Source organism: Branchiostoma floridae, chromosome 1 (assembly GCF_000003815.2).
Source record: "Branchiostoma floridae strain S238N-H82 chromosome 1, Bfl_VNyyK, whole genome shotgun sequence".
NCBI classification, from domain to species: domain Eukaryota; kingdom Metazoa; phylum Chordata; class Leptocardii; order Amphioxiformes; family Branchiostomatidae; genus Branchiostoma; species Branchiostoma floridae.
The window spans coordinates 28,075,734-28,098,954 of NC_049979.1; the positions used below are offsets into that span (position 1 = coordinate 28,075,734).

Here is a 23,221-nt window from a genome sequence, read left to right on the forward strand (position 1 = left end):
TAATATGAATATAATCTAGTATATACTTCAATCCACAGGGGATACCTGCCCACATATCATATAACACACATCTTGCTGAGAAATTGGTAGAAAGTCGAGAAATGTCAACCGCAGTTTTGCGTTTTGCATTGAAGCTACAGGCTTGGGGACAATTTTCCCTATTACATAATCTATTATGTGGTACATGGAAATATTATCATTCACAGGTGGCGATGCACCACATAACCGCTTCCTGGGCGTGTCGACAGGAGAGATCCCCAATTCTCGTATCAAGGCCTCATCCAGCAAAAGCAGGTTCCACCAAGCACATCAGGCCAGGCTCCACCTGCAGGAGACTACCAGAACTGCAGGTCATAGTCTTTTAAAATCAGTATGTGGTTTATGGAAAACTTTTGACACACAACAAATGTTTTCCTACTGATCTTGATGTCACAGTTGCATAAAAGAACTATTTCTTGGTGTTAAACCATTCATGTGACATATTTTAAGCAAGTTGATTGATAGCACTTGTAGGAGTGACGTAAGAACCATAAGTTGTTGAACGCCACCCATGTTGGTTTATGTTGTATTTATTAGAATAACACCCCTTTGTTACGTTGGTTCCGTACTATAGTTAGTCCAACCACCGACTCCTACTGTATCGCCATGTTGGAATAAAGCTCCTCAATATAGTTGCATCGTGTGCCCAAGAGTCGTTCCCTTTAGTGGTCCTAGTCCTTACTGGCGGAATGGTTTCTCTCAGGTGCTTGGGTAGCTGGTGAAAATAACAGGAGGCAGTGGCTACAGGTGGACCTAGGACAGGTGACTCAGGTGACAGGTGAGAATATGGTCACTTCTTGTTTCAACAGTGTGTTCAAGATACAGGCTATGGACACTACTGGGGTACGGACACTACATGTACCTAGGCTATGGACACTACGTACATACGGGAGTACCGACACTGCAGGACACTACCTGGGCTACAGACACAACAGGGGTATGGACACTACAGGGGGTACTGACACTACATGCAGGATTACTAGTATGTACATTACAGGGGTTACGGACACTACCAGGGCTAGAGACACCACAGGGGGTAGGACACTACAGGTTTCTGTTGCAACGTATATAAATAAGCAGGAATATCTGCATGTTGTTGGACTGAGCATTCAAGAGTTAACTGCTCAATGAATTACATGTATAGTGATTTTGAAATATCGTTCTCCTTCAAGTGATAAACTGGATGTATGCATTTTTAGGCTTGAGAAGAACATTGAAACCGTTCCACTTTATCCTTAGGCATAATCACTCAAGGAAGGAACTACCACCTCCGTAACGCAGATGGCAGCCATCTTGAGTATGTAACACATTTTAAGGTGCAGTTCACTAATGACGGGACAACATTCACGACATATAAGGACAAGTCAGGCAATGATGTGGTAAGGGCTTATTTGCTATTGCTAAACAATAATACTGATACATAAGCTGATACAATCAAATGGGGTATGATGTGTCAGTGTTTTTTCTAACAACAAAAGCAATCTTTTTCATCTACTTTGCATTTTGTCGGTTTTCACATAAAAAATAAAGTCAAATCTTCAGAATAATCCTTCAATCAGTGACTCTTTAAAATATGTAAAACATGAGTTGAGATTGAAGAACTATTCTAAAACCTTACTCAGATGTGGCTTGTGAACCACTTCAACGATATTCGTTGAAATCTGTTGTACTTAAAAAAAAAAGAAATGTGAATAACCCATTGTGTAAGACATCATATTTAGAGTGTTCCATAACAATTTGGAATTCATTTTCAATTGATGAACATCGTTATTCAGCCCAAAATCATACATTCTTATTTCCGAAACAAAATTTTATTCTTTATTTGTTTTTAACCTGTTTAACTCTGTATCTGTAATTGATGAACATCATGAGTCAGCCCAAAATGTTACATTCTAGTCCCCAGAACAAAATTTTATTCTTTGCCTTTGCCCTGACAGGTGTTTGATGGTAACAGTGACCGAGACACCCCACAGGTAAACATGTTCGTGCAGAATGGACCAATCACAGCCCAGTACATCCGGGTGGTGCCAGTGCAGTGGAAGAACAACATCGCCATGAGAATAGAGCTACTCGGAGAGAAAGGTATGCACCCAACAGGACACATAGTTACTAAGGCAGAACTTTTACCTCTAGGTGAACCACACACTTGGTTGGGTGTGACTCAAGTCCTATGCAGGGAACAGTCAGCATATGCATAAAATGATTCATTTCACACATATCCATACAAACATACAAACAAACACTGCTGAAATCATATTCTTGGTGATGGTAAAGAGTAAAATAGCATAAGATGCTAAGTTGGCAACAGAGGCAGAAAATGTGCAATAACTCTTATTTCAGCACCAAGGAAAGAGCTAACTGAATAATGTTGCATTTTATCTGGAAGGCTGCATGACCAAGCCATCCAATGTAATCAGTTTGAAGATGATGGTACTCTCAATTGAATAACAAAGTTCTTTGTACACAACCAAGTCAAGTGTTTTATACCACAAAAGTTTGGGGATCATCTGTCACCTTTCTCAGGGCGATTCTGACTGGTTCACTTTGTACTGCAGCACTTAGTGGTGACCGCGTGGCACAGTGGTAGCATGTCCGGAGTTGCACCGAGAGGTTGCGGGTTCGAATCCGCCTACCGTGCCACCGATCTTGCGCCCTTGGGAAAGGCACTTTACACAACTTTCCTCACTTTACTCAGGTGAAAATGGGTCGTCCCTCGGATAGGACGTTAAATGGAGGTCCCGTGTATGGGGAGAGTCACACCCCATGCACGTTAAAGAACCCCCACACGTGCGATGGTGCGGTGTGCGATGGAGCAAACCATTCTGTCTGGAGTTGGTGATTCACTACAAATCACCCGGATGGAGGCCTGGCGAACCTTCGTGTCGTATCAGCCATACGGTGATTTACATCATTCACCATGCCCCGGAGAGGAGATAGGCGCTGCCAGGGGACTAAAAGCCTGTTGAGTCAGCATAACATGTTGTGCTGCCCCTACGGCTGATTAATCAGCCTACGGCTGATTAAAAGGCTATGGGACGAACGAACGAACGGACGAACGAAGGAACGAACGAACGAACGAACGAACGAACGAACGAACGAAGTAGGTGTCGCTGCTTACAGATGCAACTGTATTTTTTTCAGAGTCAGTAAAGCAGCTCAGATACTTCAGTGCAGCTTCCAACTGTCATGGCGAGGGTGACCCTGCTGTGAGACAGTACTGTGCAGTCTTGTCTGACAACACTTTGAGGATATATGATGTCATCATGCCTTTCTTTTTCCTGGTGAGTTTCCTATAGTTTTCTAAAGATAGACCCATGTTTTACAGTATACTCCTAGGAAAAGAAATTTTGACTATTTCTGAAGATGGTTCTGGAAGCATTTGGATTGGCAGGCAGGGATTCTCTCTTTCTTTTTTTAGACTTACTTAGGGATCCCACAATTATATTTCTAGCATAATGTAACACTGAAACACATCATGCACTGCCAGGTATTTTCAATGTCATATAGTAGTAACGTTACAGATATATATTGGACAAGCAGTTGTATATTGATAAATTGAATAACAAAGAAATACAATGTTTTGTACCTATTCTTACATCACAGCCCTAATATTAACAATGCAAAAGACAGGGCGTCTGTTTTTAACTTCATCACTCAAAGATGTTAGGTCCCTTGCTTGCAACCAACAAAGATAAAAGCTAAGGTTGGCAGGTTTTTTAGTTGGGCTGTACAACAGAAGTGAATATCTGAAAGACTTTGAGCTCTGTATTCTATATTCCAATGAGTACCAACATGTGCAATGACATAGTTTGTGAGCAAAGTCCCCCTATGATAAAAGCAGTTTGTCTCTCTCTCTCTCTGTCTAACATCTGTCGTTACCAGTCTGGCAATGCAGTATGTTGATCAGGTCTGATTGCTGACCTCCAGGAGATCAGGCAAAAAAAACTTCTCGACTTAAGGGTGCTCTATTAACTATTATCACTACAAATTATCCCACCTGCCCTTCTCTCTCCAGATGCAGACACCTGTGCAGACCCTCCACTTCTCCTACCAGGCCAGAGGTCTTCACCTGTTCCACATCCCACAGCAGGGACCCACTGATCCACTGTACCTACTGGTCCTGCCTGCGAAGGGAGCCATGGTGCCCACTGTGGATGGACAGCTGACAGTACCTATATACAGCTGGCAGAGAGACACTGAGTGTAAGAGATTGTCTGTAAAGCATGTTGTTTGATATGCAATTCTTTGTCAAACTTTCTGGCTCCAAGTATGTTGAAAAACATCATTGAAGTCCTTGGTATATAGACAGGGTGTTTGGCCCCAATGTACAATGATTAAGCTTTGTCAAAAGAGATTTGCAGTGTTCACACCTGTTGGCACATTAGTCAGCACCCATTCAACACATTTTGCTGTTGAGTTGCATCATGAGTTTGAGTTTATTTAGATCCAGAATTAGCCTCATAAGAGGCTATACTTCTTGTGGTCTACACATTCATATTTAAGCATTACAATTAAAACATACAGAGACATACAAATTGACAATAATTACAGTGTTGTGTTATTCCACAACTGAGGCATTCTGTACAGAAAGTGCATTTTCTGAAAGTGGGATGTAATTGTGATTTTTTCGATTTTAAAAAAGTTCACAATTTCAAGTGACATGTACGTGTAGGTGACGTGTTACCAAATGTCTTGTACAAACAACTGCCAACAAGAGCAGACCAGTGAGATATTCATTTTAAGCAACAAAAATTGAAGTAAAAACGTAAACTACGTGTAAGTAATGTTTAATTTTCCTTCTCAGCCCAGTGTTTGTTCCACCACATGAGCAGCGATCCTGTCATCCCAGAAACAGGACAGGATGCAGAGAGTTTCCTCATCAACAGTGAGATGTTCATGGTCATCGCGCATCACTCCGACTCCCAGGGAGAAATCTCATCCGAATCTACAGTTCTGAAATACAACCAACATAATGCTGTGTTTCAACATCTGCAGAGGTAGGTAGAGTTTCTCCGATAAAAATGAAAATAATCTTTACCGATAACAGGACATACATACATAATAATAGCATGCTCCTTCATAAACATACTGAATGAACTAACTGATATCAACTATTAGCATAATTACCAAGTGAACAAAGGACATGAATCATAATTTATTCATGTTGTTGAAGGTTTGACATCCAGGTGATAGATATACCAAATGGGTAATGATTTTGGAAATGAGCAGACCTTTCAGACAGCATCCACTGTCTTTCATCAGTGACACTGAGCAAGATCAGTTGAAGAGCAGACTTTAAACCCTAACTGTATAAAATTGATATTCAAGCCATGCTGAATCCCAAGCTTCAATTATTGTGCCTGGCTTAGCTAGCAACATTTCACATTCTGTTGTTAAGTCATACTGCCATACAGGCAAACCTGTCTATAGTGGCCACTCAAGGGACCGGACAAATGTGGCCACTATAGAAAGGTGGCCTCTGTATAGAGGTGGCAACTTGTAGATAAAATACCCAAGGGACCGACAAACAGTGGCCACTATGGACAGGTGGCCCCTCTGTAGAGGTGGCCCCTAATACAGGTTTGACTGTACTTTTTTTTCAAATGTATAAAAGCTATAATTACAGACTAGTGTGTTTCTTATTATTGTCTGACAATGTTGTTGATCTGAACAAATATTTACCTGACGTATCCAATTTTTTTCAGCCTCGATGTAAAGGGAGCTGTAGATGTAGAATATTTCCGGATAGGGCAGGATCCATATCTGGCCCTAGCAGCAGGCTCTGGTACTGCAGAAGCCAGGCCAGGAGAAGTGCAGTCATCGTACATCTTCAAGTGGAATGGCATGTGACCAGAAATCTTCTTTACACTTTTGCTGTCAACCGGTTAACCATATTGCTGTGCTTTTTTATCAACTTCAAAATATACTGTGACGTTAGAGTGTGGGAAATGCAACTTTTAGACATAGGACAAAAGCCAGTGCCATGACAGTATTTATCCTAGTCTGAGTTCTAGCATTGTTTAATTTGTCTTCAACTGTTATTACCTTGAAATCAGATCTTGATTATTTTCAAGCTATAATGTCCTTCACTTGATAGCCCCCTTTGCAGACGTCTCCAATTACTGTGTTTTAATTTTTTTGCAAAGCTGACATGCGATTTGAACATGGGCTAAGGTCTCATAATGCTGAGAAAGTGGGTTTTCCAACCTCAGCTTGACTCCCTTTTCTGGCATAGAGAACTGTAGCCAATGTTGAAAATTGCAAGTTGATGTATTGAATTAGATATTTAATCTTCTAATATCATGTTGTTTTGCAGGTTATCATTTTGAGTTGCTGCAGACCATTTCAGTGAATGGAGGTCAAAAGTTTGAGTCCGTTTCAGTCCCAAGCAGTGAGAAAACTAAACTGCTTTCTCTTGTACACCATGGCACCATCCATTCTTCACATAGTACAACCAGCATTTTCCAGTACAGAAACCAGAACAGGCAGTTTGAACTGGTTCAGCAACAATTGCCAGGTACGTGTACATGTAACTGTTATAATGTAACAACAGAAGTTAACTATAAAAGAGGACTAAAACAACACAAATAAATTTGTGACTTTCCCAAATTTTTGGGACTCCGTCAGCTTCGTTCATGGAATAGACACATCTATTTCTTGGTCTGAGACATGATGTTACCGCCACGTGTACATGACTGCAGCAACCGGTTATAAGTGCCACAGATTAGAGAGCAGTTTGAAAACAAAAGACATCCCACCAGAAAAAATAGAAACATTAGAAGCTGTAGAATGATACCAATTTTGAATGCATTATACATGAGATTTGTTAAGATGCCTAGCCAAGAGAGAGAGAGATACATGACATTCTATACAGTCGTGTAGGCACAAAGTGATGTTTTTTGTCAAAGTTGCACAATCAGTACTAGGGCTGGGTATCGGTACAGCGTACCGGTACAAAACCGGTTTTTCTTATTGGACCGGTCCGGAAAAACCGGACCTGAAAAAATTAGGTGAACCGAATGTTGGACCGATTAGAAAATTAACACATTATTTTATCAGGCATTCACACGTTTTGGTGCTTGCAGGTGGAAGAAAATAACAAGAGTGAAGTAGAGTTGAGTTTATAGTAATTTCTACCAAGTTTTACAGCCAATCGTAGAGGTACAGTTAGCGTTGTAGGGTTTTAAAACGCCAGTGTAAATCTAATACTCCACCAAACAGATTTCTTTTTTTCAGTGAAATGGACCATTGGTATGAGTCATACTGAATCAGGTCCAGGTTCAGGTCCGGACCTGGACCTGATCCTTTGGACCTGAACTGGACCTGGACCTGAATTGTCTGTACCAGTACCCAGCCCTAATCAGTACATATTTTGCATGCATTTGTATGTTATTCCCCCAGAGCTGTAAACTAAGTGTAATTTGTATTTTGGTCAGTTGGGCAAAGCCATCCAGGAGATGCGCCTGCTGACATAGTGTCATTGGTCCATCAAGGGAAGAGCTACCTGGCTGTTGCACGTGGTAGCTGGACAACGCTGTACAGACTGGATGTGGCTGACAAGTTATTGCCCAGCGTTGTAAAGGTGGAAAAGCAGAAGATTTTGGACAGCATCAGTGAACTTAAGGTACCTGTATGTCTCCGTGAACAGTTTCATCAGGTTGGTACGTCACTGAATAAAGAGACTTTTTTTACACAACCAGTGCTTTATTCTCACCGACGTTTCGGTGACCGTCTGTCACCTTCTTCAGGGCAATTCTGACTGGTTCACATTGTACTGCAGGACAGATGTCGCTGCTCACCTGTATGTCTGTTATAAGGCATTAGAACCAACCATTGTGAGCCAACATTTGAAGGTGTGGAAAGCTAGCTTTGGTTGATGATAGCCAAAATTTCTTTCAAAAACCTTCTGGCAGTGATAAAACATTGTTGAATGTGTAACATGCCCAAATGCTTGATATTTGTATACTGTATACTGCTGTATCTTGTTTTTGATAGTACTTGTATCTGTTTAGCCGTAAACCCCCAACTTGAGATCACCCATGACACTGAGGTCACTGTTGACCAAAATCGGTGACAATTCAGAAGATTGAACTACCAAATTGGGAGATGTTGGAGATCGTCTTTTTCTTATAGGGATTTGTCAATACTGTCCCCACTTACTATTTCTGTCAGTATATAGCAAAATAATCGGACGTGTGGAAACAATGTGTAGTAACCCATTGTGTCTATAGCGGTTAGGGTGTTTGTCCCATAATCAGTGCTCGAAATACTTTTTTCAGCCAGGTTGCCCAAGTGGCAACCTGAGTCAAAAGCCAGGTTGCGCCATCAACATTTCAGGTTGCCCCACTTTCAAGTTGTTACTTTCTTCAGATAAGCTACTTATCCCATATCTTTTCTTCCAATTATATGTAACTATGTAATATGTTTTATGTTATCAAAAAATAAATACAAAGGCTTATGCACATAGGTGGTGGAAAAGCAGTGTTCCAACTGCAAAATTTTAGGTTGCGCAGTGTGCAACCTGGGTTTAAAATGATGTTGCGCCAAGCAAAATGAGGTTGCATTTTCAAGTGGGCAAGTGGGTATTTCGAGCCCTGCATAACCCAGGGTTACTGGGAGACTGCCTTTACCATTTACCTTTTTCTTAGCAAAACATCAGTGAGTTGAGCAGCAGTGTACAGACCCTGTCAGCACGTGTTGAGGACGACACCCTAACAAAGACAGGGGATCAGGTCATCACTGGGACAAAAACCTTTACTGGAAATGTGACCATCAGGCATCTTGTTGCTAAGAACATCACTGTAGGTAAGGCATTTTCTTACAGTTGCTGTATAACATGTACTAGTTCACCTTTATCTGCTGGGTAACCTATATCGGTAGTTTTTTTGCTAAAAACAGGGTAAATTGAAATATTTTACAAATATTGCTGTTTTAAATCACAACCACTATCCACAAATTTGATATCCCTACATACACTGTTTTTAAAAACAATGGATATGGGTTACCACACAAATAGAGGACTAGTCAACTAACGTGATGGTTGCACACATTTTGATGGTTTATAAAAAGTCATGTGAGTTGTAAGATGTATACAGACTGTTGTCTTTGGCTCAAAGTCTGTGATCATGGATATCATGATGACTTACTTTTAAATAAGTTACAAAGACTTCTGAAGCTCTACTTTACCTTAAGCGGGTATCTCACTGGGCTATGCCTGTTAGAGACGAGTTTTTGTGGCAACTTTGCAAATTTGTCACCAATTGTTCCTTGTGGTCGAACTGACAAACTTCAAGATCAATGGTCTCCTGATATACCTGGTTCTAGATTATTGCTCAGACTGCTGACCACAGCTTATAAAGATTGATGAATTAAAAGAAGTCTAGTGCCATGTGAATGATGGATGGTACTTTTCCTACAATTTATATATCTATAGGGACAACTGTTGTAGATGCACCTGAAACATCTATGTATGGGGAGGGACTGGTTGCCATGGAAACCATCAAGGCTCAAGTTGGGGAGCAGCAAGCAGCCATAGAGAGCATCAAGGGGAGGCTACAAGGTCATTATAGCTGTCCTTAATTTTGCAAAGCTTACTCCACCACTGGCTCCTATATGTAATGTAATGTCTGTACAAACCAGAGTTTATGGTTACAGTAGTTGATATTCTTTCACAGCACGTCACTAGTTGTCGTGAATATAGATTACAGCTGTTCTGTATCACCTGAAGTATTAGCCCGACCCTCACAAGGGCTAGGAGCAAGGGTGATACAGAATACACCATGTTGTATTTTATGTATGTCAAACCCACCCGATATAATATGTATATACATGTATATATAATAAAATTATGTGCCAGAAGCTAAGAACAAAAAGTTGTAACAACACCGATTTTAATGTATATAAATTGGTATTCCAATTTCTGATAGCAGCGCACTCTGCGTATACAAAGTTCAGAGTATCTATCGAAGCCGATGTGTTCTTCTGAAGAACCGAATGTGATACCGGTAACCCAAAATTATCAGAACGTCTGTATTGACTGTTACTACATGTACATCCCAGGTGAAGTTTAAGGAATTACCAACCAGCAGACAGTCACAGGTGTACAGCTGTTATCATTCCAAATTGAATGAGAATAATACAGTAACTTCCTAATATAATACATGTAGATGCTGTGGCCACTGACAAGGCCCAGAAGATTCCCAACCATCTGGTGCTTGAGGACAAAGTGGTGTTGAATGGCGACCTGTCGGCACAGAAGATTACAGTGAAGATGATCAATGAACTGAACATCCCACAGCTGCAACAGGAAGCAGTCAGGTAACCTCCCCATACCTTAAATGATAAATCATTTGGGACTGTAAAAAAGATACATATTTTTGGACTGGCATGCATGAATTTCTGTGATGTTTGAGGTGTAGGTAATATTGATGTAGACTTACTATGCAGCAGTATGCAAATTATACAAATTGGGACTTGATTTACATAATTACTGAGTATGTTTAAGTCATGCTAAATGACATGAACTTCATACTCAGTACACATATAACTTGTTGCTATATTGTATATAAGCTTGAGTAACACATACACTCAAGAAACTCACAAAATTTTTTAGACTCTTTTACACAACCACTGCTTTATTTCTGCTGATGTTTTAATGACCACCTGTCACAGTCTTTAGGGCAATTCTGACTGGATGTAAAAGAAACTCACAATGTAAGAAATCAGAACACTACAAGTACAACTGCTGTTGATTCTGTTTCGCCCAGGCTGGATAGAGAGGCTGAGATGAACGGAAGTCTGACAGTCCATGGAGATGTTGTCATCATGGAAAACCTCAATGTCGATGGAACCTATAATGAAGTAGACTTGTCATCAGATGCCATGACTGTCGCTACACCACAGAACATTACAGGTTGGTACATTAAAGATTAAAAGGATGTATTGTGTGTAATGAAATGTGTATAGATTTTTTTAGCTATAACGTAACACAAATACATGTTTGTCATTGTGAATACACTAACCTTGTTAACTTTATAAAGGTTAGACATCCAGATACTAAACAATATTCAAATATATTCAATCTCTACAATTTGTCGCACTGGTCAGATGTCTATTGACACTGAGGAAAAGGAATGCGGATGTCAGTCAAAATGTCTGGATGTAAATCTCTGTTTTTATTCAGTTATAGAGATTGAATTGTATTTGGACAGCCTGTTCTCTGTGTTTTCAGTACATTTAAATGTAAATTTAAAATGAATCCATGACATTGCTAATCTTTGAGACATTTAAAATGGATGTTAGAGCTGTAAGAAAACTAACAAGTTTTTTTTTTCCTTTCCTTCGTTGATGTCAGGATTGGTGACGTTCACCAACAATGTCATGGTCGCAGGAGACCTGGAGTTAGCAGGGACGCTAAACGGTGTGGACCTGTCTGAGGAGGTTGTGACCTTGGCTGGAAACCATTCCATCACAGGTTAGAAATGTAATATCAAAAAATCACTATGTCAACAATTGACATGCATTGCCGCTTCATGTGGGGATGTCCCTGTGGCTCAACTGGTAGCAACATCACTGTTGATCTCCTGTTTCCAATATTAATTGGTAACTGTTAGACCCCGGTTCAATCTTGGGAAGGGTTTCTTGGCTGGGGCTGCACCCATCTTTCAGAAGGGACATAAAATGCATTGTTCGAGGAGGTGCCTCCAGCACATTAAAGTAGAAGGCTAGCAACCCATCCCTGTATATATACATGTAGACATATACCCTGCTACTGAAACAGCTAGGGACAAAGATGAGGGAACTTGCCCCATATGTGCCACTGGGCACTACATGGGTCTGAACAATGAACGAACATCACTTCATGTGAATCTATCGATTGTACTTACTGACAACACTGTAAAGGTCAGATTCAATAGTCTGTCAAAGACAAACATTTGATCTTCACATTTCAGCATTGTAAGTAATATTTCGAATTTTTTTGGGAGGCTACTAGGTGCACATGGTAATAACAGTTTTTTTTTCTTTCAGTGACCGTTTACATATAATAAAAGGTGATTGAGATAAACAAATCATAATCAATTGGTGTATGGACAGGTGTAATTCATAGCGCATTCAATGTCAACCATAATAGATCTGGTGATTTTTTACAGTTGTCAACCCAGATGCCAGTAATTCTGTTACTTATTCCCATTAGGTAAAAAGACTTTTCTGGATAACCTTTACTTAAGAGGAGATGTTGTCCTGGCCGATGGTTCCACTGTAGATGGGATTGATGTTGTTCAACTTTCTGAGAATGTGATGACCACCCAAGGGGACCAAATCATCACAGGTGAGTAGCTATTTGCCAAACTGTGTTTCCATTACTGGAGGTGTCTGTCACTGTACTCACAGTGTGAACTCAAAACCACAGGAAGCAGGACTGGAGGATTTAGCTAACAGAAATGTCAAGCTTATATTGTGGGTCCAAATAAAGTCAAAGTCAAAATCACAATGGTCACTCCATTTTCTTCTTAGGCCATGTTGCTTTGATTATATGGATGAAATCCGTGCACATGCACATCCATTTTTGGCCATTTCCAAAAATAAAAGTTTTCAACTATAAGTTACTGTAAGTCATACAAAGTCGCTGGAAAATGAGAAAATACATGCCATTGGTTTAAAAAAATATATCGTAAAGCGTATACTAACGACTTAAAGTAAAAACGTCAATTCCAAGGTCAAAGAAGAAGATGTGATAGAACAAAACAGGAAGAATCTATTGTTCTGTGTGCCATACTCTGTATTTTGAGTCATCCTGACCACTTAGATTTCATATTGATGAAAACAACTTTTTGGGGGCCCAACTTTTTTTTTAATCCCCAGTCACATCAGTTTTGCGCCAACATTGACAAGGGGACGCGATAGTGAATCATAGGAGCCGATGCAACTTGATTGGAAGAGGCGTTTATTCAATGATGTTCACTCAATCGCAGCCATGATAGAAGAGAGCGAAGAGGATCATGGGATCCCTGACAGTCAAGGCAGTGACGTCACTAACTCATTAACATAACCCAATGGCGTGATTTCTCTTTATCTTCTTATTTCTCTCTTTCTCCTTTTTACCAAGTTATCATGTACTAACAACTGTGGAGAACAATGGAATACAATATCTAAAAAAGACAGATATAACATTACAAGATACGTGAAGAAAAGTGTTAACTAATGAGGTAAGGTTTGTTAAACACAATATGAAAGATAACATGTAACATCAGATTGTGAATACATTACGGACAAATGAAGATAACAGTTGAACTGAAATAGATTGTCAATGTTTTTCTGTGAGATAATGTCTAGCTACCATAAAGGGAAAATACAATATCGATTATCTGCAGAAGAAAAAAAAATACTGGAAGAAGCAGAGTTCTGTTCGGGCAAAGTTCGTGACTGTCAAAGTTCTGTGACTCTCTTGGCCGATGGTGTTAACAGTTCCAGTTCGGCGTGAGCGATGTTCTGCTCGGCTGGAGCATAATGTGCCTCTTGGCTGGTACACAGTTCAGTGTAGATGATATTCTTCTGAGCTGGTACAGTTCAGCGGTGATCAGACGAAGTTTGTCGAGCGAAGTTCGTAGGTGGGCATGTCCGTGGGCGGTCCACGTCAAATCGGGTAGAACGTTATGTTGAAGGTTGAACGAAAGAAACATGGCGGTTGGTGAATTTTGACGTTGTACTCACGCGGCCGGGGAAACTGGGAAGATTCGGGTTTTGCCGGATAGGTAAGCCGAGTACTACTCCCTGCGACTTCTATGAGACCTCTGTGGGCTGCAGCGAAGCTGGCGCAAGGATGAGGTGTAGACACGCATAACTTCCGACCAAGGGCTCTGCCGAGGAGCTAAAGACCAGATCCCCTCCTGCACATGTGATGGCGCCATTGTTGACCTACATCCTCATTTGCTAGTGGCTTCCCGTCCACTCAGAGTGCGATCTCCCCTGCGCAAAGTTCGGGTTTGGGCCAGGGTATCGTTTCCCAGCCGCTGCACACCACGCCAACATTGACAAGGGGACGCGATAGTGAATCATAGGAGCCGATGCAACTTGATTGGAAGAGGCGTTTATTCAATGATGTTCACTCAATCGCAGCCATGATAGAAGAGAGCGAAGAGGATCATGGGATCCCTGACAGTCAAGGCAGTGACGTCACTAACTCATTAACATAACCCAATGGCGTTGGGGTTCCCAGAGGATGTCATTCATAATATAATCAAATCAAATTCAAGTTGGCCTTGCTGTAAAATTAAATCAACGCAAATTTGTGCCTCCAACTGATTATAGGTCCTAACATTTGTTTGTTGTGTACAGGATCCAAGACAGTTACAGGGGATCTTACACTTCTCAGTAACCTGGCCATCACAGGGAACGTGAATGACATTGACGTCTCCGACATGGATGAAAGAGCCGTCAAACTGGACGAGCCAGCGGACGTGACCGGACACAAGACTTTTGTGGATGATGTGGAGGTACACGGAGACGTAGAACTAAGTGGGCGCCTGAATGGTGTAGACCTGTGGGAAGATCTGGTCATTCTTAGAGGTGAGTGACGTTGCATGTGAGAGTCCTCTCCTGCTTTACCCTATACATGTAACGACAGTTTGCCATTATTCGCGGGGTAACCTATATCCGTTGTACCTAAAAACAGGATATTTAGGGATATCACGTTGATGGACGGTGGTTTCAAATTGCATTTTTTTATTATTAATGCAGTTTGACACCTCTGTCCGTCAACTTGATGTTCCGAAATACCCTGGTGTTAAATACAACCGTTACGGATAATGGTTACCCTGCAAATAAAGGTGAACTAGCGTTAAGTGCTTATGTCACTAATGACATTTAAATTAGCACTTCCTACGTACAAACAACTATGATACATGTAAGTATTGTTCAATGAACATACTATTAGACATTTGTCCAAAATAAACACCCTACTGATGTTTATTGAACATCAAATCTTACAAATCATATTTCCAGATCTTGATTCCTGCTGCCAGGTAATAAAGTTGATTTCTGCCTATGATGTCAACACAATATCCAGTTTGGAAACATGCTGCACTGTATGAGTTACTACTACCAGGCACTACATGTGTATATGGGTTCGAAAGAATGAACAAATAAACAAACTAAATTAGATGGGATCAGAATTCATGTAATATTATTACCTTAAGCTTACAAAGAACAGCTAGGCAATGGGCTGAGATTGAGTTGTGTCCTTGGTGTGCAGAATTGGATCACTCTTTTTTTGTTTTATTGTGAACCCAGATGACCCAGACTGTAGTTTCCCCTTTGACTACCTGAACAAGACTTACGACAGCCGCACCATGGATGACGGACAGCAGCCCTGGTGTTCACTGGTACCTGTGCTAGAGGAGGGGCAGGAGAGCTGGAAGTATTGTCCAGGTGGTGGAAATTATTCTAAAATCTAAATATTTAACATTTTATAGCTGTATTGATTCAGAACAACAATGTATGATTCATTGACAAAGACTAAAGTTGGACAGTCAGTACAGTCATAATTTGGGGTTAGTCCAATTTTTGTGTTGGAAATTACAGTTCAACTTTAATTGAGGACAATGTATTATTTGGTTAACATACAAATTACACATTTATGCCAAATATTCTATTCTCCAAGCAGAGGTTGAGTAAGAGGGAGGTAGTGATAAGAAAGTTGGTCAGTACCATTCCCATCTCAACCTCTGCTTGGAGAATAAGATATTTGCCTCCTCCTGTTACTGTGCATTTGAACAGTCTTTAGTAGAATTGTAATAAAATTTGTGTCCTCCCATGTACGGCCAAGCATGCCTAGTGGCATATTGGAAAACAAGATCCCTCACCTAGCAGTTTCCAGTATTTGATCTCCAATCAGTATAGAATAATAGAATACAAACATTTTGGGACGTTACTCTTCAATTCTAATGCACTGAATGATGTTATGCTGAGTATGTTGGTAATGGTTAGACATCCAGTTGATAAGATATACCAAAAAGCAAGTACACTTCAAGCAACTGGATAGAATTTTGGAGATGGTCAGGCATTTCAGATAGCTGCTGAGTATTCTTGACCCTGTAACGCAGACACTTAAGTTACCTACAGTTGACAATTCAAGTTTGATTTTCTGTAGGTGTGATAACTGGCTATAAGACCTTCAGTGGTAACGTGACTGTGCTGGGAGATCTGTATGTGACTGGGACAGTTGATGGTATTCACCTGCCTGAAGACATTGTTACACTGACAGGTAAGATATATAATACTATTATGCCTACTATTAGTTAATCTCTCAAGGTCATTATTTTACATGATTGTCTGCTCTTCTGAGGAATTTGTAAAAATGGAAAGTGAGATTGGTTTGAAAGTGTGTTGGAGTTGAAATCTGACATTTAACAATCATCATATACAAATAAAGTACTTGATACTATTTCTACACAGTATTCAAATCTCAATGTTTCATAAAATTGTATGAAGTCTTCAATTTGTTTGTCAGACTCTGTACACTAGTAGTACATTCAGCAATTTTAATTTGTGCAAAGTTTTCTGGTCTATGCCCATAAGGTAGAGTGCTAGAAGCAAAACATTGAACTGGACCACAACTTGTACAATTTTTTACCCAGACATTGAATGCAAATTGTTGTGCTGCCCCTATATACAGCTGATTAATCAGCCTAGAACTGATTAAAAAGCTATGGGACTGATGATGATGATGCAAATACATGATCAAATTGTGTAACATCGACTATCATAATTCCACCAGGTGCTATAATACTGCCAACTTCAAAAAAATGTTAGTATAGACTGAGGTATTCCCAAGATTGTCTTGAACACCAAATGGTAAATATCCTAAATGTAATACAATTCAGATATTTACTACTAGGTGTTGAAGACAATCTCAAGAAGGCCTCTATAACAACTTTTTTTTTGAGGTGGCGGTATAATGGCACCTGGTGGAATTATGCAACTGTATGTTATAAGAAAAGCTACAGTTTGGTCAATATTTTCTAACTTAAAGGAAGACTGTATTTCTTTCCATGCCTTGGCAAAAACATTTGGCTCTGCTCGCACATTTTTGATAAACTGAACAATGTTACTTGTAAACTTTGTTTCCCACACAGGAGACCACAACATTACTGGGATGAAGACATTTAATGGTGGAATAACAGTCATTAGGGATGTGACCGTGGCAGGCACGGTAGATGGGGTAGATCTGAGACAGCTGCAGGAAAATGTTGTCACACTGACAACAGACCAAGTCATCACAGGTAAGGCAACATCAAGTAAATTTTATGGACAACATCCTTTCCAAACTCCAAAGCTAATGTGAGCATGCAAAGAAAGGTGGGAAAATTCAAGATGCCAACAGTTGTCAATTTAGAGGCGAAAATCTCATTTAAATCAAAATTGGTATCAAAAACAAGAAAGACTTTTGTTCCTGTAGTCAAAGCAGTACATGCTAGTTACATTGGTGCTAACATATAGTGTATTGTGTGCCGATGGCAATGAAATTGTTGCATTTCCTTACTGCAGGGCTCTAGCCAGCGTCCGTTTTTCCGTCAATTGACAGAAATTTGCTGCGTCTAACGGAAAAATTTTAAAACCAATCCATCAACCTTGACGGACAAAAATCCTTGGTGGAAACTACAGGCGGCTTGGGGACGCCGTCCACGGCCGTAAAAGCCACACACTGTTTGTTTTGCTATTGTTATGATTGTTGATAATGTGTGTCGGCGCCCTTTCGCATACGATAATCTCATTAAAACCCGTTTTTCAAGGTCTCAGTTCAGTCCTTCTAATTAATTTTCACGGTTTTCGCGACGATTGTAATTGGCTGATGGAAAAAAAGTTCGAGCTGGCTAAAGCCCTGCCTTACTGGCACCTCTATGCTAACATGATCTATCAGATCAGCACAGAATGACCCACAAATGACATCTTGCAATAAAAGTGACAAACGTTTATGACACATGTTCCCATATTCGATATCTTGACCATTGCCAGAGGGTAATTAATTTTTTTTTTTCAAAACCAACGAAATAAGTGTGCTGATGTCATACATAAAATTTACTTGCTGTGGCATTATTGGAAGTAGCAAGAACGACGTACTATTGTAAGTTAATGTACATGCATGTTGTTTTCATACATTTTACTGTGTTCCCATCAACTTGAACTAAGTGTCAGTCTGGCATCGTAACAGCCACATAACTGATTGAATAGTTATGTACCATGTTGGCCCTTATTTTATTTCCACAGGCCAGTACACATTTCAGGGTGAGGTGAACATCACAGAGAACATGCATGTCTCTGGAGAAGTGGATGGTGTTGACTTGAGTGAGCTGGCAGAGGATGTTGTCTATATCAACTACTCAGATGTTCAGGTGCTTGAAAGAGATCTTCTCTCTTGTACATAAAAAAAAAATAAAACTTTCATGAAACTTTGTTGTTAACAATATCTGTCAGAGAAGTAATACTATGCATTGTGACATCCAATAATCAAAAGTTAATGAACTGCCCCGAGGTGTACTGTGAAAGGTGACACTCAGGGCCTGGTCCTTTGCTATATCCACCGAATAGAAGTAACGAGTGAGTGAAGCAAACGAGGTTGTGTTATGACATTACATTGTGTATCTCTTAATCTCCAGTTCCAATATATTGTAAATCTGACTGCTGGAGATCCATCATTAAATCCCTCTGGCACTTCTATGGCGTTATGGTGTCATAAACAATTTATATTGGGGAGTTCTGGTTGGTCAACATCGTCTGACTATATGATATTTTGATTTATTTCAACTGCAAATTCACTTTCAAAGGAAGTGGAAAGCCAGAAGATCTTCAGTGAAGATGTAAATGTGACAGAAGAACTGACAGTGACTGGGACCATCAATGGCTTCAACATGGAGGAAGACTTTGTACATAAGTATGATGGGATACTTATTTCAGCACTGACTTTCCAATGCTGTCCATTTAATTTCTTTGTAGACTATATTTGTTTCGAATCTGTTACTCATCTGACTTTGTATGATGTTATACATTCTGATAGACTGATAGAGGCAAATATAAAGTTACGTGTACATTTGTATATATATATATATATATATGGGTTATGCTTAATGTTTTCCCAATACATCTTGTAGTCCCCCACTGCAGGCCATTTTTTTATATTGCACTGTAAAATAAGGTCCAAAACCTGATCTGGTTTTAGGAACATCATAAATGGCTCATACATAGCTTCAGTAATGACACAGATTAGATTACACCTGCCAAATTTTATCTTGATTTTTTTTGCCTTATTCTAAATGGATTATATTAAACCTCCCTCTATGGAACAAGATACATCATGACAATAGAACTCAAATGTTTGAATAAAAATCAAATGTGTCAATCAACCAATACTCAACACAGTGCAGACTTCATGGCACCTTTGGCCCCCTTCTGGAGTATTCCAAATGTATGTCCCGACTCCACAGTAGTGGGCCTCAAAGGGAAAGGATCAATGGATAATTATGCAAATCCATGCAATGTTGTTTTCAAACAAAATCTTACAGAAGTCATGTACCTTCACATCAAGCACATGGAAAGTGTGTTTTGGTGTCACAATGCTACCTCCTGCATAAGGAACATTCATGGTCCCTCTTTCCTATTTACAGCACAGAAAATCAGACAATCACTGGACACAAAACCTTTACCGCTCCTGTAACCATCTATGGGGACCTTACAGTGAAGGGGACTATTGATGGTGTAAACTTGACCACGCTCCAACAGGACATGGTCACTCTCAGTGGGGATCAGATTATCCGAGGCCACAAGACTTTTAGCAGCAGCATCATTGTAGAGAATGATCTCATCATGGGCGAGGGTTGCACACTGAACGGCATCGACCTCTCCGAAGATGCAGTCTTGCTAAACGGCAGCCAGACGATCGCTGGCACTAAAGTATTCCAGAATGGGATGGTGGTGGAAGGTGCTCTGACTGTGGAAGGTAGTCTGCACGTGGAGGGACAGGTGGATGGTGTGAACTTGCAAGACTTTGCTGACAACCGAGTCACCTTGTGGACAGATCAGGTCATCTCGGGAAGGAAGAATTTCACTGATGATGTCATTGTGGAAGGTAAGGGTAATTCTTTGCTAATATTTTTTTGCATATAATGTTTATCTTCACTATGGTGTAACCTAACAAGCTACATCTCTGTTTTATCTTACTAAAACAAAATCATATATATGGCACCAGGCTCTCCAGCTCTGTCCTGCCACTTGATAGATTATGCAATCAAAGACCACAGGATGTCTGCTAGTGCTGTGCTGTCCAGGTCATTAACCTTATTTGTCCTGAACAGAAGAAGCAGAGAAAGAAACGGAGCAGAAGTAACATGTTTTCCCTTCGGAAAGGTGAACATAATTAAAGTATAATAATTACCTCTGATGTTTCTACATATAGGAGATGCAGTAGTGAATGGAACCCTGAATGGACTCAACTTGCAGGAATTTGTAGAGGACATGATGCTGAGCTCAGTACCCCAGAGTGTGACAGGCAGAAAGGTGTTCCTGGGACAGGTGACTGTCGAGGGAGATGTCATCACAAACGGGACCGTAGATGGAGTGGACCTAGCTGAGCTGATGGGACAGGTTATCTACCTTGACAAGGAGTACAACATAACAGGTAGGAACTTCATGGCTCATAATACTGTAAATGTATTTAAGTTCGCGGGGTTTTAATTTCGCGGTAGCAGGAAAAAGGACTTTTCGCGGTGGATTTAAGTTCGCGGTAACACCATAGACTGCAATCTAATATCATAATAGAAAAATTTTCTCGGTGGTTTTAAATTCGCGGTAAAGTGGTCACCGCGAAAACCGCGAACATTAATCCACCGTGAACATTTCTGCACAGTACTGGGTGCATATTGTACTTTTGTGCACCAAAAATTGGAGCTGTACATCTTTGAATCTAGATATATGGGTTGCATACATCTTTACCACGGCTTTTAAAAGCAAGAAAGTTATAAAAGCTATGTTGGTTAAAAGAATCTGCAGCAATAGACTTTCAGATTTAAGCTCTTAGGAGAGGCAGTTAAGTAGATTGAGATTACATTTTATACTGTGCACCCAACATTTTTTGTGCACCAAAATTATTAGGTGCTCCACATGTAGGTCAACATGACAAGTTTTTAGAGAGTAAAATGTTAGGCTGCAATATAGACACACTTAGAACTTTAAGCAAACTTAGTACTGTGAAATTAATTTTGATCTGAGGCAAATGCTACCTATAATGAATTTCATGTCATTCGGTGTAAAAGGATAATCATTGTATTGCCACATTAAATATGATGCAATCTGTACATGTATTGTCATAAATGGCACATTTTGGCCTTCCCCAATAAACTTTGAAAGACATGCAAAATCTTTATAGTAACTTTGCTAAAAGTACCTTAAGATACTGATAAAAGCAAACCTAGGAAATCTGTGTTGTATCTGTCATTTTCTATCTGTAGTAGCCATTTTTGCTTAATTTCTTCCTGTCTAGGGAACAAGATTTTCAGTGATCCTGTGGTTATCCAGGGGGACCTGTTTGTGCAAGAGCTGGTGGATGGGGTCAATATTACCCAACTGAAGCAGGATATGGTCTACAACACCGGGACACCTCAGGTCTGGGCAGTATACAGCCATTCTTTCTGCATCTATACAAATGTTTATCAGATGCCAAATTTGAGATCTGTTGGTAGAGGGCAACCACACGCCAAATACGAACTGGAAACATTTAGAAACTCATCTACTCATCACTAAACAAAACAAGACAGCCTACAATTTGCCATCCTGCGTGACTCGGAATATTTTTCTTTCCTTCTTCTCTTGTATGTTCTTTGAAATGATTTAAAAAAAATGAAAACAGTGAAAAAACGTCTTGATTTTGTTATACCCCCATTAAAAATGGGAATATTGGAAACTTGAAATCTAGAAAATGAATGTTGATTACTAGTATGCTGATTGGACTACTAGTATCCTTGCCTTGGACAATTGGACAACCCTGATTTTCAATCCTCCAACCTTCTTCAGGTCATCACAGGTACAATAACATTCCTGGATGGTTTCCATGTGGAGGGTGACATCCATGTGCTGGACATGGTGCAGGGTATGGACATCAGCGAGGAGCTGTGGACTGTGTCAGCTGACCAAGTCATCAGTGGACAGTATGTCTTCCAGGGTTATGTGACTGTGCATCAGGACATGGAGATACAAGGTTAAAGAGCCTTGATCTATCCAGAACTCACTCCATCCTGCATTGGTTGAGCTCTCGACACAAATTGGATATTCAGAATATGGTGCCAGCAATCCTAGTGATTGACAGGACCACATGCAGTGATTTCTTTTTCATTTATTTATTTATCTATTCCACTTTCCGTATAAAATAGAGGGGAGACAAAACAGGTGACATGCCACCTCTGCAAGTTGTCTCCCCCAAACTTTGAACACGCAAACCACACACAAGATAGTATCCACCTCCTTAAACACCAAGTTCCTCCTCACTTTCTGGATAAATGTGTTGCTTATCCAGGATGCATCCCCTGAAGACCTGTGCTGGATTGTGTAGCTTTGCTTGCAAGCTATAGAGCCAGAATGTGCTTTGAAGAATGTCTTGCATAAGAACACATCCTGGATGCAACAAACCTAATTGCAAACTCAAATTTGGCAAAATTTAAGCACAAACATTATTTTCTACTGATCAAGACAGCAGGAAACTGTCCTCACGTGTTTACAGTAGAATCATAACTTTGTCTACATAAGAAAACTATTTCAAAGAGTACCCAAAGTGTAAATAAGACCTCTTACAATTGTTCTTTCTCCTTGTGTTTTGCCTGACAGATACAGTGAATGGGCTGGACCTGTCAGAGGATGTGCTACAGTGGATGACCCTGGATGACCCCCAGGATGTATTTGGAAACATTACGTTTGAGAGCGATGTGTTTGTCACACACAACCTAGAGGTTACTGGGACCATCAGTGGTGTGGATCTGTCCAAGTGTGTTGAAGATGCTGTGATGGTTGCAGGGGACAACATCATTTCAGGTATCTAAAATTGCCAAACATCAGCTTAACACAACCCCAGAAGCATCTGCTATTTTGTAAAAGATCACATTTTCATGAAAACAGAATCAACCAAATTTGTGAAATTTTGTCA

At 40.2% G+C, this 23,221-nt stretch overlaps 1 protein-coding gene across 1 annotated transcript in view; it reads left to right on the forward strand.

The window, feature by feature from the left end:
• Nucleotides 1–23,221, forward strand: part of LOC118420096 — a 33,553-nt gene that overhangs the window by 5,076 nt on the left and 5,256 nt on the right. The window contains exons 5-31 of the mRNA XM_035826835.1: nt 207–350; nt 743–817; nt 1,279–1,418; nt 1,977–2,121; nt 3,181–3,320; nt 4,055–4,241; nt 4,844–5,036; nt 5,745–5,881; nt 6,356–6,556; nt 7,476–7,663; nt 8,688–8,844; nt 9,473–9,598; nt 10,206–10,356; nt 10,806–10,951; nt 11,393–11,512; nt 12,233–12,367; nt 14,374–14,604; nt 15,328–15,465; nt 16,187–16,300; nt 17,172–17,318; nt 18,304–18,428; nt 18,861–18,967; nt 19,698–20,158; nt 20,486–20,707; nt 21,569–21,690; nt 22,099–22,282; nt 22,906–23,109. Of these exons, the coding sequence (XP_035682728.1) occupies nt 207–350; nt 743–817; nt 1,279–1,418; nt 1,977–2,121; nt 3,181–3,320; nt 4,055–4,241; nt 4,844–5,036; nt 5,745–5,881; nt 6,356–6,556; nt 7,476–7,663; nt 8,688–8,844; nt 9,473–9,598; nt 10,206–10,356; nt 10,806–10,951; nt 11,393–11,512; nt 12,233–12,367; nt 14,374–14,604; nt 15,328–15,465; nt 16,187–16,300; nt 17,172–17,318; nt 18,304–18,428; nt 18,861–18,967; nt 19,698–20,158; nt 20,486–20,707; nt 21,569–21,690; nt 22,099–22,282; nt 22,906–23,109 (4,440 nt within the window). The remainder of the gene's footprint in view (nt 1–206; nt 351–742; nt 818–1,278; nt 1,419–1,976; nt 2,122–3,180; nt 3,321–4,054; nt 4,242–4,843; nt 5,037–5,744; nt 5,882–6,355; nt 6,557–7,475; nt 7,664–8,687; nt 8,845–9,472; nt 9,599–10,205; nt 10,357–10,805; nt 10,952–11,392; nt 11,513–12,232; nt 12,368–14,373; nt 14,605–15,327; nt 15,466–16,186; nt 16,301–17,171; nt 17,319–18,303; nt 18,429–18,860; nt 18,968–19,697; nt 20,159–20,485; nt 20,708–21,568; nt 21,691–22,098; nt 22,283–22,905; nt 23,110–23,221) is intronic.